Source organism: Cyclopterus lumpus, chromosome 3 (assembly GCF_009769545.1).
Source record: "Cyclopterus lumpus isolate fCycLum1 chromosome 3, fCycLum1.pri, whole genome shotgun sequence".
Taxonomy (NCBI): domain Eukaryota; kingdom Metazoa; phylum Chordata; class Actinopteri; order Perciformes; family Cyclopteridae; genus Cyclopterus; species Cyclopterus lumpus.
In genome coordinates this window covers 29,584,114-29,601,442 of record NC_046968.1, presented here as the reverse complement: position 1 = coordinate 29,601,442, position 17,329 = coordinate 29,584,114, and the positions used below count along the sequence as shown (strand labels likewise).

Here is a 17,329-nt window from a genome sequence, read left to right as displayed (position 1 = left end):
GGTTTCTGTAGATGGCATTGCCCTGGCATCCAACACCACTGTAAAGAATCTCTAGTTATCTTTGACCGAGACTTGTCCTTTAACTCCACGATTACTGCAACTCCTTATTATCAGGCTGCTCTAATAAGTCTCTTAAATCCCTCCAGTTGATCCAGAATGCTGCAGCTCGTGTACTCACAAAAACTAAGAAAAGAGATCACATGACTCCTGTATTAGCTGCGCTGCACTGGCTCCCTGTAAAATCAAGAATCACATTTAAAATTCTTCTCCTCACCTACAAAGCCTTGATTGGTGATGCACCATCATATCTTAAGTTCACGGCAAACAAAAGTCCTCCAAGGCAGAATCCCATCTCCATGGTTACTGTTCTTAAATTATCTGCGGTGAGCCCTTTAATAAAGAAAGGCAGAGCATCACAAATTCCTCCAGCGGAGCGCAGATCTGGTCCGTCCAGTTGGGTGTGGATTCCTCCCCCCGGAGCTAAGAGGCTGAACGAGCTGCGTGGCTCCTCAGACGCCTCCGGACGACCATGAAGGCTCTACGGCTGCTGCTGCTGCTCGCCCTGTGGGGGTTCTCCTCCTCGCTCAGCTTCCACGGAGACAGCGTCAGCTTCACGGCTCCTCAGAAGCAGACGGACGGGACGGTCCAGGTATCTTCATCACGACTGAGCGAATGAATCAGAACAATAAAAGATTTATAATGTTTTCTTTTCACAGTCACGCTGTTTGAAAAACTTCACGCCTGAAGAACATATATTTAAAAAAAGCATATTTTAGAGCTTTTTGCAGCTTAACATGTTGAGGAAGTGCTGCTCGGCTTGTGAAACACCTGCGTGTCATTCCTCATGCCATCTCTCTCTCTCTCTCTCTCTCTCTCTCTCTCTCTTTTCTTCAAAGGAAACTTTAAGTGCTGTTTAAACCTTTTGTGGTATGAATTCTGTTTTTTTCTCCCGACTCTGAAGGTGACCTTCCATCGCAGACTTAATGGACGAATCAGCTGTCAGAATCAGTCGTCCTACACCTGTGAGAACGGGACGTGCACGAGCTTCAACGAGTCCATCGTCATGCAGACGGACCGGACCGGCACCGGGAGGGAGGAGTGGTGCCAGTCCGAGAGGCGCGTCACAGCCACCACCTCAAGCAGCAACACCTCCCTCTCCCTGAGGTGGGCCCTCCTCTTCTTGTTCTTCTTGTTCTTCTTGTTCATCTTCCTATTCTTGTTCTTCTTCTTGTTCTTCTTGTTCTTCTTGTTCTTCTTGTTCTTCTTCTTCGTGTTCTTGTTCTTCTTCTTGTTCTTGTCGTTGTTCTTCTTGTTCTTCTTCTTGTTCATCTTCTTCGTGTTCTTCTTGTTGTTGTTGTTGTTCTTCTTCTTCTTGTTCATCTTCTTGTTGTTGTTCTTGTTGTTCATCTTCTCGGTGTTCTTCTTGTTGTTGTTGTTGTTGTTCTTCTTCTTCTTGTTCATCTTCTTGTTGTTGTTCTTGTTGTTGTTCTTCTTGTTCATCTTCTTCGTGTTCTTCTTCTTGTTCTTGTTGTTGTTGTTGTTGTTCTTCTTCTTCTTCTTGTTCATCTTCTTGTTGTTCTTCTTCTTCGTGTTCTTGTTCTTCTTCTTGTTCTAGTTGTTGTTCTTGTTGTTGTTGTTCTTGTTGTTCTTGTTGTTCTTATTCTTGTTCATCTTCTTGTTGTTGTTCTTCTTGTTCTTATTCTTGTTCATCTTCTTCTTGTTCTTGTTCTTATTCTTCTTCCTGTTTTTGTTGTTGTTGTTCTTATTCTTGCTCTTGTTGTTGTTGTTCTTTTTCTTGTTGTTTTTCTTGTTGTTCTTCTCCTCCTCTTTAATATGTTATAAACTTTGGTTATAACACGAAACATGTCTGGAAAGAATTTTAAACTCGTCGAGACAGAAAATACACTTTATGAATTATTATTATTATTAATTAAAATAAATAATATAAATAAATATGTTGTATTATGTAACTTTGGAGTTTTGGTTGAGGAGCTCAGTTCTTCTAAAATATCAGTTTGAGGGTCAGAATCACAACACTTCACTTTTTTTCACATATAAAGAATTTGCTTTGGAGTTTGATTTTGTTCACAATTTAATTAAAAATGAAAGTTAGGAATGATGAAAAAATGTATAGTTTAGCAGTAAATTACAATAAAAACATGAATACAAAACATCTGATTTAAATCGACATGTTTAATGCAGCCAGGTGTAAATATCATATTAACATGATGTGATATTTGTCAGTACTGAACATTATTGAAAATTGTTAAAAAGTAAAAGATTTTATCTGTTTAAATGTTGTAGTTTGTTGAACTCTGTTATGAGCGTCTGTCTCTCAATGTTGATATTTATTTATTCTTTAACATTGTTCGTTTTTAACAAAAAAATGTGATTTGAGTAAAATGCCTTTTATGTTTGTGTGTGTGTGTGTTTATGTATATGTGTGTGTGTGTGTGTGTGTTTATGTATGTGTGTGTGTGTGTGTTTATGTATGTGTGTGTGTGTGTGTGTGTTTATGTATGTGTGTGTGTTTATGTATGTGTGTGTGTGTGTGTTTATGTATGTGTGTGTGTGTGTGTTTATGTATGTGTGTGTGTGTGTATGTGTGTGTGTTTATGTATATGTGTGTGTGTGTATGTGTGTGTGTGTGTGTTTATGTATGTGTGTGTGTGCGTGTGCGTGTGCGTGTGTGTGTGTGTGTATGTGTGTGTGTGTGTGTTTATGTGTGTGTATGTGTGTGTGTGTGTGTGTTTGTGTGTATGTGTGTGTTTATGTGTGTGTGTGTGTGTGTGTGTGTGTGTTTATGTGCGTGTGTGTGTGTGTGTATGTGTGTGTGTTTATGCGTGTGTGTATGTGTGTGTATGTGTGTGTGTGTGTGTGTGTGTATGTGTGTGTGTGTGTGTGTGTGTGTGTGTTTATGCGTGTGCGTGTGTGTGTGTGTGTGTGTGTGTGTGTGTGTGTTTATGCGTGTGTGTACGTGTGTGTGTGTGTGTGTATGTGTGTGTGTGTGTGTGTGTGTGTTTATGCGTGTGTGTGTGTGTGTGAACCCCTCTGACCTCCGTCTCCTCCTCAGGGACTCGGGCTGCTGCTGGACTTCTAATGTTGAAGGAAAGACGAACTGGACTTCTTCTGCAGAGCTGGACTTGGGCAGCCGGTCCGACTCCAACGCCCTGAATGGCTGTCCCGTCACGGCCACCGTGTCGTCGCTACGGTACGAAGCGCTCAGTAGAGAGACAACATTCTTGTCTTTGACTTCCTCGACCCTTTGACCTTTGACCCGGAGATCAGAACACATATCCAACCTCTGAGCGTGTGCACGTTGGTTTTCTTGCAGCGTGCCTCAGAACTGCTTCTCCAAGGTCCCCCTTCTGGCCCACGATCCCGACGGAGACCTCGTGAAGTGCCGCTTCGCCTCCGACGCCGCGCCTCCCGCCAACTTCGCTCTGGACGAGGTAACCGTGGCGACACTTCCCGAACAAAGCTCCCGAAGGTCGCTCCTCCCCTTCCGCGCGGATCGATAGGCTTTAACCGTGTTCGCTCCCTTCTCCTCCCAGACTGCGTGCGCGCTGACGGCCGACGGTCAAGTCGCCGTCGGCAACCACGTGTTTGAGCTGCTGCTGGAGGACTTTCCACGCAGAAGCATCACGCTGACCTACGGGGACGGGACGGCGGTGTTGCGCGAGGCCGCGGACGCCACCGCGCCGCCTCTCTGCAAAGTGAAGCTGCAGTTCTCCATCGAGAGTGAGTACGAGGCCCACAAGTTATGATGGGAAGGCATTGCAAGAAACCACATAAAACGTAAAAAAACACATAAAGTAAAAACCACACAAAGTACCACATAAAACTTAAAGAAACCACATAAAGCACCACATAAAACATAAAAAAACACATAAAGTACCACATAAAACATAAAAACCACATAAAGTACCACATAAAACATAAAAACCACATAAAGTAACACATAAAACATAAAAACCACATAAAGTACCACATAAAACATAAAAACCACATAAAGTAACACATAAAACATAAAAAAACACATAAAGTACCACATAGAACGTAAAAAGAACACATAAAGTACCACATAAAACATAAAAACCACATAAAGTAACACATAAAACATAAAAAAACACAAAAAGTACTGCATAAAACATAAAAATCACATAAAGTACCACATAAAACTAAAGTACTGCATAAAACATAAAAACCACATAAAGTACCACATAAAACTAAAGTACCACATAAAACATAAAAACCACATAAAGTACCACATAAAACATAAAAACCACATAAAGTAACACATAAAACATAAAAAAACACATAAAGTACCACATAGAACGTAAAAAGAACACATAAAGTACCACATAAAACATAAAAAACACATAAAGTACCACATAGAACGTAAAAAGAACACATAAAGTACCACATAAAAAATAAAAAAAGAACACATAAAGTACCACATAAAACATAAAAAAAACACAAAAAGTACTGCATAAAACATAAAAACCACATAAAGTACCACATAAAACTAAAGTACTGCATAAAACATAAAAACCACATAAAGTACCACATAAAACTAAAGTACCACATAAAACATAAAAACCACATAAAGTACCACATAAAACATAAAAACCACATAAAGTAACACATAAAACATAAAAAAACACATAAAGTACCACATAGAACGTAAAAAGAACACATAAAGTACCACATAAAACATAAAAAACACATAAAGTACCACATAGAACGTAAAAAGAACACATAAAGTACCACATAAAAAATAAAAAAAAAATACAAAAAGTACTGCATAAAACATAAAAACCACATAAAGTACCACATAAAACTAAAGTACCACATAAAACATAAAAACCACATAAAGTACCACATAAAACATAAAAAAAACACAAAAAGTACTGCATAAAACATAAAAAACACATAAAGTACCACATAAAACATAAAAAACACATAAAGTACCACATAAAACATAAAAAACCACATAAAGTACTGGAAACCACTGCAAACCAGTGAAGGCAAAAACAAGCCGTCCGTCCTGTCTGTTTCAGTCGTTCCTTCCGTCCCAAACTGTGAACCTGGTCATGTGCGGCCCAGGTTCTTGTCCCAGACGCCGTCCAATGGGGACCTTCTTTTTGCCACTGTGGGTCAGAACTTCCAGCTTTCTGCCCGAGCACAAGCCAGCCACGCCAGGTATGTTCCTCTTAACGCTGGGCGAAGGGCGAAGGGACGCTGCTGTAAGAGACTCACACTCTGTGGTTGTTGAGCCGCTTTGGGGTCATCTCTGTCCAAGGTTTAGTCCTATTTACCGTCCCTTGTGGTCATCTTGTGTGTCTTTGTGGTCGTTTTGTGTCTATTTGTAGTTGTGTTTGTGTCTCTTTGTAGTTGTGTTTTGTCTCTTTGTGTTTTGTCTCTTTGTAGTTGTGTTTGTGTCTCTTTGTAGTTGTGTTTTGTCTCTTTGTGTTTTGTCTCTTTGTGTTTTGTCTCTTTGTAGTTGTGTTTGTGTCTCTTTGTAGTTGTGTTTTGTCTCTTTGTGTTTTGTCTCTTTGTAGTTGTGTTTGTGTCTCTTTGTAGTTGTGTTTTGTCTCTTTGTAGTTGTGTTTTGTCTCTTTGTAGTTGTGTTTGTGTCTCTTTCTCTTTGTGTTTGTGTCTCTTTGTAGTTGTGTTTTGTCTCTTTGTAGTTGTGTTTGTGTCTCTTCTTGACGTGGTTTGTGTTATTCATTATCTGGAGCTGTTTCAGAACACGTTTTGTTGTGTTAAGTCTCATTGTTGTGGTTTTGTATCTTCTTTTGGTGGTTTGTGTCTCTTTGTAGTTCTGTAGCATCTCTTTGTAGCTGCTTGGGGCTTTTGTAGTTCTTGTTGTCGGGGTCCTTCCACCTTTTTGTAATCGTTTTGTTTCTTTGTGTTCATTCTGAGTTTCTTTGATTGACATCTGTCGGTGAAGCCCTGATGCTTTGGGCCCTATGATCCGTGTCACACCTGTCTCCCTCTTCCTGAAGCATCCGGGAGTTCCAGGTGAGCGGCCCCCAGAACATGAGCAAAGCCTTCACAGACCAGCTGGAGGGAAAGGCTGAACTGACCCTGAGCTGGACCCCCCAGCCCAGAGACCTGTACAGATCCGTGCCGGTCTGCTTCACGGCAGAGACCAAAGAAACGTGAGTCCTCTGAGCTGCATGCACCGCTTTGTGTCTCGTTAGCAGAGCGGACATCTTTTGTTTCTTTAAATAAAGAAGAGGACTAACAAAGACACCAGCCACTATTGATTGAGCAGATTATTTGGTTCTGGTTTCTGTAACTAACTTTGTTCTTTATTTATTGAATTTCTTGTTACATACTCAGTAACCTCATTGTAAGTAGTGCCTCTCTCAATAATAAATAACACATATTTTCTCTGTTTTGGCATATAGACAATCAGATATGAGGTGTGTCGTTGTCATGGTGACCCAAGCGTCTCTCCTTCAAGGTTTGTTGATCGTCAGTTGCGTCATAATTATCATTCAATGATATTGATCACTGGAAACATCGTGAGTTGGACTGGCATTAATATGCGATCTGTGTCTCTGTATTTATACGTTTATATTTATGTATAGTCGTCTCTGGTATTGTCTGAATGTTGCATCATTCGTTCTTTTTTGTTTTGGGACCCGAGAGACACATCATGTTCCTCTCCATGAGCTGCCCGGTTACTTCTCAAAGTTTAACATTTACCACAAAATGACCACAAAGAGACACAAACTGACCACAAAGATACACGAATGACTACAAAGAGACGCAAACTGACCACAAAGAGACACAATATGACCACAAAGAGACACAAACTGACCACAAAGAGACACAATATGACCACAAAGAGACACAATATGACCACAAAGAGACACAAACTGACCACAAAGAGACACAAACTGACCACAAAGAGACACAAACTGACCACAAAGAGACACAATATTACCACAAAGAGACACAAACTGACCACAAAGAGACACAATATGACCACAAAGAGACACAATATGACCACAAAGAGACACAATATGACCACAAAGAGACACAAACTGACCACAAAGAGACACAATATGACCACAAAGAGACACAAACTGACCACAAAGAGACACAATATGACCAGAAAGAGACACGAATGACTACAAAGAGAAACAATATGACCACAAAGACACACACACTGACCACAAAGAGACACAATATGACCACAAAGAGACACAAAATGACCACAAAGAGACTCAAACTGACCACAAAGAGACACAATATGACCACAAAGATACACAAAATGACCACAAAGAGACACAAAATGACCACAAAGATACACAATATGACCACAAAGACACACAAACTGACCACAAAGAGACACAATATGACCACAAAGGTATACAAAATGACCACAAAGAGACTCAAACTGACCACAAAGAGACACAATATGACCACAAAGATACACAAAATGACCACAAAGAGACACAAAATGACCACAAAGATACACAATATGACCACAAAGACACACAAACTGACCACAAAGAGACACAATATGACCACAAAGGTATACAAAATGACCACAAAGAGACTCAAACTGACCACAAAGAGACACAATATGACCACAAAGATACACAATATGACCACAAAGATACACAAAATGACTGTCCACAAAGAGACTCAAAATGACCACAAAGAGACACAATATGACCACAAAGAGACTCAAAATGACCACAAAGATACACAAACGTTCTGGCTCTGGAACTGTGTTATCTTTGATGATTCACAGGCAAGGCCAGTGTGACGTGCTCCCCCAACAAGATGGTGGTGGTCCTGGAGAAAGCCTACATGCCCGGCATCGACGAGAACTTCCTGCAGCTGAGAGACTCGTCGTGCTCTCTCTCCTCCAACGACACTCACATCGTGGGCGTCATGTCATTCAGCACCTGCGGCACCAAACTTGAGGTATGCAAAAACATTTCCATATTTATTAATTTTTCAAATCAGGAAGTTGCTGCTCCAGCGATGGTTTATTTTCGACAGGAAGTAAGCGTCACTGGTTTCCTCGTTGCATTTTGGATTATTGCACAAAATAAAACAGAAGTTGATGATCATTTTTCCAAACAAACACTACTTTTATGATTTTTGGACTAGTTCTCATATTTAGTGTAAAAAAAAACTGACTCAACATGTAGGCTGTCGGACGATTCCTGCAGCACTCTGCGCCACAAAGGAAAGTATTAATTACGTGGCAGTGAGAAGAATGATCTCGCTGTAAAACACAATGAAAAGGGGATAAAATAAAGAACTTCCTGTTCATTTCCCTTCACATAGCACTTTCTTTGTGGTCTCAAATACAGGATCAAGGCGACTTTCTCGTTTTCAAGAACCAGATAACCTCCTTCGTGCTGCCCAGCGAGATTATAGTCCGGAGAAAGAAACTTAAGATCGACATCTCGTGCCAGTTTCCGAAAACCATCAGCATCTCCAGCTACTTCAACCTCCACAATTCTGACTACGTTTTCACCGAGTCCAGATTCGGCAGCTTCGGCTACACTTTTGAAATATTCACCGACGGCAACTTTACGAGCAAGGTGGCCCCCAGCGCCTATCCAGTGGAGGTCAAGCTGCTGGACAAGGTTTACATGAGCATTCAGGCGGAGGCGGATCTGTCAAATGTCAGTCTGTTTGTCGAATCATGCAAAGGCACCCCTGATGACAACCCAAACAACATCCTCTCCTATGACCTCATCAAGAACGGGTGAGTGCTGATGCTGATCTGGGCATATCATAAACATCCTCTTTCATAAACAGTGACGTGTTACACTTCCTTCCTCTGACAGGTGTCAACAGGACGAGACATTTAAAATCCACCCATCCAATCAGACTTCATTCAAATTTGAGGTTCAAGCCTTCAAATTTACTGGAAACTATGACCAGGTAATCATAACGAATACAACAAATGACACCAAACTTATGCCAACATATTCACACAGGCAGATACAATCATGGACTGCATTCAGGAAGTGGACACCGTCAGCTTTAAAACATGAAGCTTTGGCTCAAAGATGAAATTAGATTTTTGTGAAACAACATGTGAAATGCAAATTGAAGCACGGCATGAGCTACAGTTTCCTGTTATGAAAGATCACTTGTCTTCTTTTTGATCTAAAACCTCTTAACTTCCATCCTACAGGTGTACATCACCTGCTCCGTCATCCTGTGCGAGTCTGGGAGTTCCTTTTCCAGATGTGCCCAGGGTTGTCTGGCGGATCCATCCCGGCGCAGACGCAAGCGTTGGGTGACCAAGGAGACAGTCGGACACTCCATTACCCAGGGTCCTTTGCGGTTTGTCATGCAGGCTGATTCCAATGCTGCTGTGGAAGATAACATCCCTTTGATGAAAAAGATTGATCAGCCTGCTGCAGGTGAATATTTGATCTATCAATACATTTATTGATCTATTGACAGACGCAGTGACGACCTAGCTCATCTCCCTACCTAGCTACCTAACTATCTACCTGTCTACCTGCCTACCTATCCACCTTACCAACGACTTACCTACCTACCTACTTACCCATCTACCTATGTACCTTCATTTCTACATACCTACCTACTTCCCTATCTACTTACCTACCTATGTACCTTTCTATCTACCAATTTACCAACTATCTTTCTACCTACCTACCTACCTAGCTATCTAACTACATATATACCTACAAATCTACTCACCTACCTACTTACCTACCTACTACCTATGCACTGTTGTCTTTCAGTGAATCCTCCACCAGTGTATCCACACATTAAAGTCAGCGAAGGAGGTCTGGGAATCAAGGAGACCCTCAACGCCAACATCAGCACCGTGGTCTTAGCCATTGCCTTCTTTGTGTTGCTGGTGTTGATGGCTGTGGTTGTTGGCTACTTCATTAAGAAGAGAAAAGATGAAGACCGCAGATCTCTTTTAGTTTCAGGTTGGGAGAACTAAACCCAACTCATATCAGTTGCTATTTGTTTTATTTTGTTAAATGATTGGTTCACCTTCTTTCGAGGTCTGTCTTACTAAAACAATACTCAGATGTGGATTTATTTATCATCCCTCCGGATCATAATGGCCATTAAACATCTCTTCTTAAACGTAGGTTTGTAATATTGGAAAACTAGCAAAAGAACGCAACAAATAAAACAATTATCCAACCCAGCCCAGTGTTGCCAACTCTTTTTCAATGAAAGGAGCTGGTAGCACTTGCTCCAAAAGCCCCTTAAACTAGCTACAAGGTGGTCAATCCCACAACACTGACCCTAACCCGTCAGGCCTCTCTCCATAGTCACCCCCCCTGACTAAATCCACACAACCCCCCTCCTCTGTAAATTAAAGTCTGAATAAGACAAATAAATTCAGTATCTTCTAAAGTCTTTTTAGCTCAGAAGTCACTCTGTGTTTTCCCAGAAAGTTGCTTTGCTGGAGTGGTGGGATAGCAACACATGTTGTACTACAACAACAGTAACTTTGAAAGGTACCAAATCAGACTCACATCGGCCTTCAGATCAGAGCTTTTCTATTACAGTCTCTATTTACATATAATATAATTGGCAATGGACAGTGGAAATTCTTGTTTTGCGTTTTTTGGGCCTTAGAACATGTGACGGCCAGAATGAACAGGAGGGATTATTACAGCAAGCAAGACCTGTTTCTATGTTCATGTAACACATCACTATTGTCTTAAGACAGGCTAGAACAATTCTATGATGGGGCGTCCTGGTGGTGGATTGGTCTGCGATGCATAATGACTACATATATTGTTAGTGCATTGCATCGTACAGAACAAAGCTAATGACTTATCTCTTGGAATTGGTTTTGATTGATCTTTATGGTTGTTTTCCCCACAGTTAGCAAACCAGCCACACCCCCACCTGCAGCTCGGTGTTAACTGAACCAGTTATAGGCGGTAGATGTTAAAAACAGGCGTACATTTCTACCGCTGTGAAAACAAATTGTCACTCCGTCTGGTTTTGCAGGATGTTTTCGATGCCAATGTTCTGTCGTCAACTTCCTCCAAAACATGTTCGAGTTCAAGTTCAAGTGTTACAGTTGTGTAACAAATGTTCATCGTTTTAAATGCAGCGTAGGCCTGTCTAACCACTGCATTTAGGATTACTGATGTAAACAAACAGTTATTGTGACCAGAATGTTATAGTCAGTCCATTTATCAGAAGACCTGACAGCTGCTCTACATCTTACTGGTGGGGAGACCCTTTGGTCTACATTTAGATACAAAATGTGGCATTAAAACAAAACATGTATCTACATTTGTTACATCTGTAGCTTGACAATATGTGCAGTTAGAAATGCACTTCACTTTGTGTAACTATAAAACGTTCCATACTTTAAAACCTTTATTATCATTATCTTCTGCCTGTTCTGGGTCGACCTGAAAACCCCCTCAAGGGCCCAGATCCCCTCAGCTGGATCCTTCACAATCTGTAATCATGATGACGTAATGCATTTGTGTCTTTTAAATGGGATTGAATTTACAATAGGAGGTGAAATGTGCATTATATTAACCTGCCATTTGATGTCTTAATTACCGTATAAACAATATAACAATGTAATTGTTTGGGGCTAACGTTAGCATGCTAATGTAAGTGGTGTGGGTGTGTAACAAGGAATAAATTAGTGCAACACGTTCTGGGTTTTCTTTATAACTTTAAGTCCTAACACCGAACCAGACCAGTCAAGACCAACCTCTCCGTGCTCTTAACCCATCACCTCCAGCCACCTGAACAGCGCCAACTAGTGGGGATATCTGCTATCTGCTATCAGCTCATCAACTAAAATACTAAACATGTGTACACAAGACAATACACAGCTATTCAATATCATACTAAACCTATGCTTGCACATGAAAAATCACGTTTACATAATTATGTTTATATCACACAATTCCACTCTTGCACCAACTTGCTCATTGCTAAGATGTCTTGCAGGTATAATGTCGACTTTGTTCATCATTTTCGTTTCGTGCATGCCAACATTTGCTAATAAGCACTTATACCTACAGTATATAGATATTTTGCGATGGGTATGTCATTAGTTTTGCTACTTGTTCTGACTGTTGCTAGGTAACATACATTTAATTAGCGCGTCCATTACAAAATACATTACATAATTGACTCTCCGTTGGAATCTTTTTCGTCCGGCGCAAAATAAAATACAAACAATTTGTGTCCGTGTACATAAAACCAATAGCTTACATTTGGTGACTATTTTGTGACGGTTAGCTTCAGGCTTGTGTGTAGCAATGATATCTTTACAATCCTTCACACATTTCAGTGCAGTTGGCTGGAAACTGTTTTTCTTTGTACAGATCAGAATGTGGATATTTACATTCTGAAATATTGAGAAGGGGCACGAGACCCTGAGCAGGTTCAAGAGGCAGCATCACGAAAATACCCCAGTTCAACTTGTATTAATTCACACATAAATATCAATTCAGTTAAATGTCAACACAAACATCATTACCGTGTTGTGTCAGCTAAGATTTCACATATTTTAACCTGGGTGTATGTATGTCATCACTTTCTTTCAATCATTTTATTTTTAAGTTTTTACAAGTTACATATTACCTCACATTACTAGACAACAAATAAATAAAAATTACATAACAACCAACTATACGAACAATCAGACAAGGACAGAAAAACACAGACATAAATCGAACATGAATCATCATAAATCATCATCTTCCATATTGAACCTACTATAACAATTGTATTTATATCATTCTTACCACCATTTTTTTTTCAATTCATCCTAGCTAAAAAAAATAAAATAAATAAATAAAATAAAATGTAAAAGCTATTTTTTTAATGTAATTTCAGTTATTACATACATACATATACACATACACATATACATATACACACATATACATACATACATACATATACACATACACATATATATATACACATATACACATATACACATACATACATACACACCTACACGTACACACATAGGCACGTGCACGCATGCACGTACATACGCACACAGAGAAAATTCATGTGAAGGAAAAAGGAAATAGAAAGGGGTGTGTATAATGAGGAGGTGTAATAGTCTACTTATCCATACGTGGTCAGCATAGGGGTTGAAGTTAATGTTGAGAGCGACGTCTCTCCATCTCCTTCATGAAGGCTTCGGCATCCTTCAGGTTACGAAGCAGTCTGGAAAGGCCAAGAATTTGGACTTTGTCCTGTCACTTTCTAATGGTATACTGTATGTCATTGGTGTGAAATGATCATAATTATCATGAGTTGTTGAGTTATGGCCAAAAATGTGTTTTGTTTTTTCTTCGTGGTTTGTGCCACATTTAAACACATTTCCTCCAGCAGTTCCTTTGATATGGACCTTTGATGGCATGAAAACAGAAATATAAACACATCCATCACACTGGGGTCCTGTTTGTATCCTGGAATAGAAACCAGGAAGTGGTGTTGACCTTTGAGTCCACTGTCCAGCTGTTGGAGAGTCATGGCCACTTGTTTCATCATAACCAAGGCCAGATATTCACATTAATATTGATATTCAAATACATTTGGAGTTATAATATTTTTACCTGGATAACTTTGTACCTTAGATAATGTGAACGTCACAAGAGGCTTCCCATTGGACCTCTAAATCTTTCTAATACAGTTAAAGTTTTTAGAGATTGTCAATATTTGTTATTACATTTTGGGTAATACCACAGGGAGGCTAGAGATGTATATTGATTACTTTCAGCTGTGATTTAAAAGAAATGTGTAAAGTGTAACGACCGCACACTGTGAGACTGGAGCCACCGGTTAGTGTTCATTTTTGGATTGGCTCAGATGTTCATTCTCAACATTCAATAGAGTTTTGCTGTCATTTGCGTGTTGTTGTAGTTTGGTTTAAACGTCTGAACACAACACGTCGTGGCCTTGGACCTGTAGATGGCACCACGGCAACATGAAACATTGAAATACCAACAACAAGTCAGGAGTGAGTCACTTGACATCTTGCCCAATTCTAACAGTAGTTGTGCAAAGCGGAATATATGGAAGCAGCAACACATGAAGCTCTTCATGCACCCATCACATCATCATGGCTGCATATCAATTCATTTAGCTTTGACAACTGCTCTGTGGTGGTCTTTAAGGTCGTTTAAATGACCTATTGTTACAGTGACTTTCATGTTCCTGCACGGAACAAAGCATCTTTTTATGTTAATGACCCAGATTAACACATTCCTTTGGACACATTTCAGTTGTATCTGCGGTGAGAGTATTATGATTATATTACAAGCCAATAACTTCCAGTCATAGCCAGAATAATGTTTCTTTGTGTAACAGTGATACACATGCTGGACGTTTATACGACAACTAATTAAGGACGCACACATTGTGGTCGGCGCTCTTGACAACTACATGCTGCATTTACTTTGATTTGTGGTAATGCACAATACTAAACAAAACTGTATATTATCATGTTTACATGTAACATCTTGTTATGTTGTGTTATTGTGTATCATATTTCCATGTAACATCTTGTTGTGTTATTGTGTATCATATTTCCATATAACATCTTGTTGTGTTATTGTGTATCATGTTTCCATATAACATCTTGTTATGTTGTGTTATTGTGTATCATGTTTCCATATAACATCTTGTTATGTTGTGTTATTGTGTGTCATGTTTCCATGTAACATTATGTTATGTTGTGTTATTGTGTGTCATGTTTCCATGTAACATCTTGTTATGTTGTGTTATTGTGTATCATGTTTCCATATAACATCTTGTTGTGTTATTGTGTATCATGTTTCCATATAACATCTTGTTATGTTGTGTTATTGTGTATCATGTTTCCATATAACATCTTGTTATGTTGTGTTATTGTGTATCATGTTTCCATGTAACATCTTGTTATGTTGTGTTATTGTGTATCATGTTTCCATGTAACATCTTGTTATGTTGTGTTATTGTGTATCATATTTCCATGTAACATCTTCGGTTTGTGGGACCAGAGGTCTGACCGGTTTTATTGGAAAGCTGTTTTGTTTTGGTCGTGCAGACAAATGACGGAGTGACTGAAAAAGAAACAATGGAACCATTGGATATTGTTTTGAAGCTACCTTGCAGGGTTTCAGGAGTAGGACCACTCCTCAACCCCTCCCCCCTCCCTCCATCCACCTTATTTTCTTCCTTCATTCTCTCTTCGTCTCTCTTCCTCTGCACTATTTCGGGGGATCGTCGTTGCCCCGGTGCAAGCAGGTTCAAGCCTTGGAGATAAATCATCTTTCTGTAAGACCCTGTTAGTTTAGTGTCTCTGCTAATCACTCATTCCCTTCACCTGCCACTCCTCTGTCTCCTTGAGTAGTTATGAGCAAGTATCATATGGCAAGAATGTGTCAAGCAAGAATGTCTGAAGGCCACTGACACTTACGGGAAGACGAATCTGAAAGTGTTTCAGAGTTATAGTTATTTTTCTAGCCTAGTCTCAGTGGCTCATTGGGTGTGCCACTTAAGAAATATGCTAAGAAACAAACAATCACTCAAAGAACAAAATGTCTCTGTGTGTGTGGCCTGATGGGAAAAGTACAAGGAAGTAATAGGAAAGGCCCTAATTGGCACTTTCATAAAACCCTTTGTATCATTTAGACGACATTCCGTTCAGCTGAGCTCGCTAAAAGTTCCACTCCTGACAAGAGAATGTGACTTTTGAGACACGTTCATAAACACGTTCATACACTGATGGGAAGAGCAACGTTCCAACATGGACTGGCAGAGCCGGGGATCGAACCGCCGATCCTCTAATTGAAGGACGACCCTGCTCTCCACTGACCCACAGTCACCCACTATTTAACTGGCAATAAACAAAATGTGACGTTGTGACACGGTCAAATGAAACCATCCAAAGAGTCCAAATGATCTGCAACACACCTCAATACAAAATAACATAGAGTACTTTTAACTTATATTTTGCCTATAATGCTTAAATTAATATCCACATTTAATGCAAAACTTTCATGAACACTTAAATTTACTTTTAACATTTAAACTAAGCCTTTTAATATTTAAAACTTATCCTATTCCTGAGCGATCAAAACCTTTGTAATTATCCAATACTTTCATCTGCGACATGCAACGCAGCGTATAACCATAACCATGTATTAATAGGTCCTGGGACAGGGATGTCATATCTCTTAAAGCCCTGAGGCAAATTTGTAATTTTTGATTCTGGTATCGCATTGCATATCGGTTTGTGCCACCAGAAGGGAGAGTCTGGAATTCCAGTGACAGTATCTGGGACCTCGACCAATTAACAAAACGACATCACCGGTTTTATTGTAAAGCTATTTTGGTTTTGGCGTGCAGACAAATAATGGAGTGACTAAAAAAAACCAATGGAACCATTGTTTCTGGGCGTTGTCAGAGACTGTTGTGCTTACATTGGGGCGTAGCGGCGTGCAGGAACACGACGTCTGTTGGCAGACCTTTGATAGCGGTCGGAGGAGCGCAAGAGTGTGGAGTGGGCCTGCTTCCAGCCGTGTCGGCACCTCTGGACGAATGCCTGGGCAGAGGGGACATTAGCCTCCTGTGAACAGTGGTGGCTGATACCCCAGGGCACACTGGAACGGAGAGAGCCCGGTGGCTGAGCGGTCAGAGACCACGTCAATGGGCAACCCATGCAGCCGAAAAACTATTTATTACTATTATACTATTTAGCAGTCTCTTTGGCGATAGGTGATTTGGGTAGCCAAGAAAGCTTTGAAGTTCCTTCCGTGTGGAAGGAGAGGGCCAGTCAGCGACTGCTTTTGTCTTGGCAGGGTCCATCTGGATATTACGAGCTTTGATATAAAACCCAGAAACGATACCTCCGTGGTGTGGAATTCGCACTTCTGTCTTTACGAAGAGGTGGTTCCTCAAAAGCCTTTGGAGGACTTGGCGCACATGTTCCTGTGGAGATTTTGAGAAGACCAGAATGTCATCGAGATACAGAAAACAAACATTGAGCAGATCCCTGAGATCATCATTGAAGACAGCAGGAGTATTGGTGAGACCATTTGGCATAACTAGATACTCATAATGTCCACTAGGAGTATTGAAGGCGGCCGTCCACTCATCCCCTTATCGGATTCTTACCAAATGGTAAGCGTTGCGAAGATCAAGCTTGGAAAAAAATGGTATCCCCTTGTAGCAGCTGAAATGCAGAGGAGATAAGGGGAAGAGGGTACCTGTTCTTTACAGTTATGCTATTGAGTCCTCTGTAGTCAATGCAAGCGCACAGGGTCTTGTCCCTCTTGCTGACGAAGAAGAACCCAGT

At 40.3% G+C, this 17,329-nt stretch overlaps 1 protein-coding gene across 1 annotated transcript; it reads left to right on the top strand.

Moving 5' to 3' along the window:
* Positions 1–506: 506 nt before the first annotated feature.
* On the top strand, positions 507–10,932 carry LOC117728818 (deleted in malignant brain tumors 1 protein-like). The gene is made up of 13 exons (XM_034529715.1): positions 507–649; positions 962–1,164; positions 3,074–3,211; positions 3,335–3,452; positions 3,555–3,741; positions 5,064–5,205; positions 6,012–6,167; positions 6,420–6,475; positions 7,778–7,953; positions 8,349–8,749; positions 8,832–8,928; positions 9,185–9,416; positions 9,765–10,932. The coding sequence occupies exons 1-13, from the start codon at positions 530–532 to the stop codon at positions 9,971–9,973; spliced, it is 2,235 nt and encodes a 744-aa protein (XP_034385606.1). The 5' UTR covers positions 507–529; the 3' UTR covers positions 9,974–10,932.
* The last annotated feature ends 6,397 nt before the right edge of the window (positions 10,933–17,329 follow it).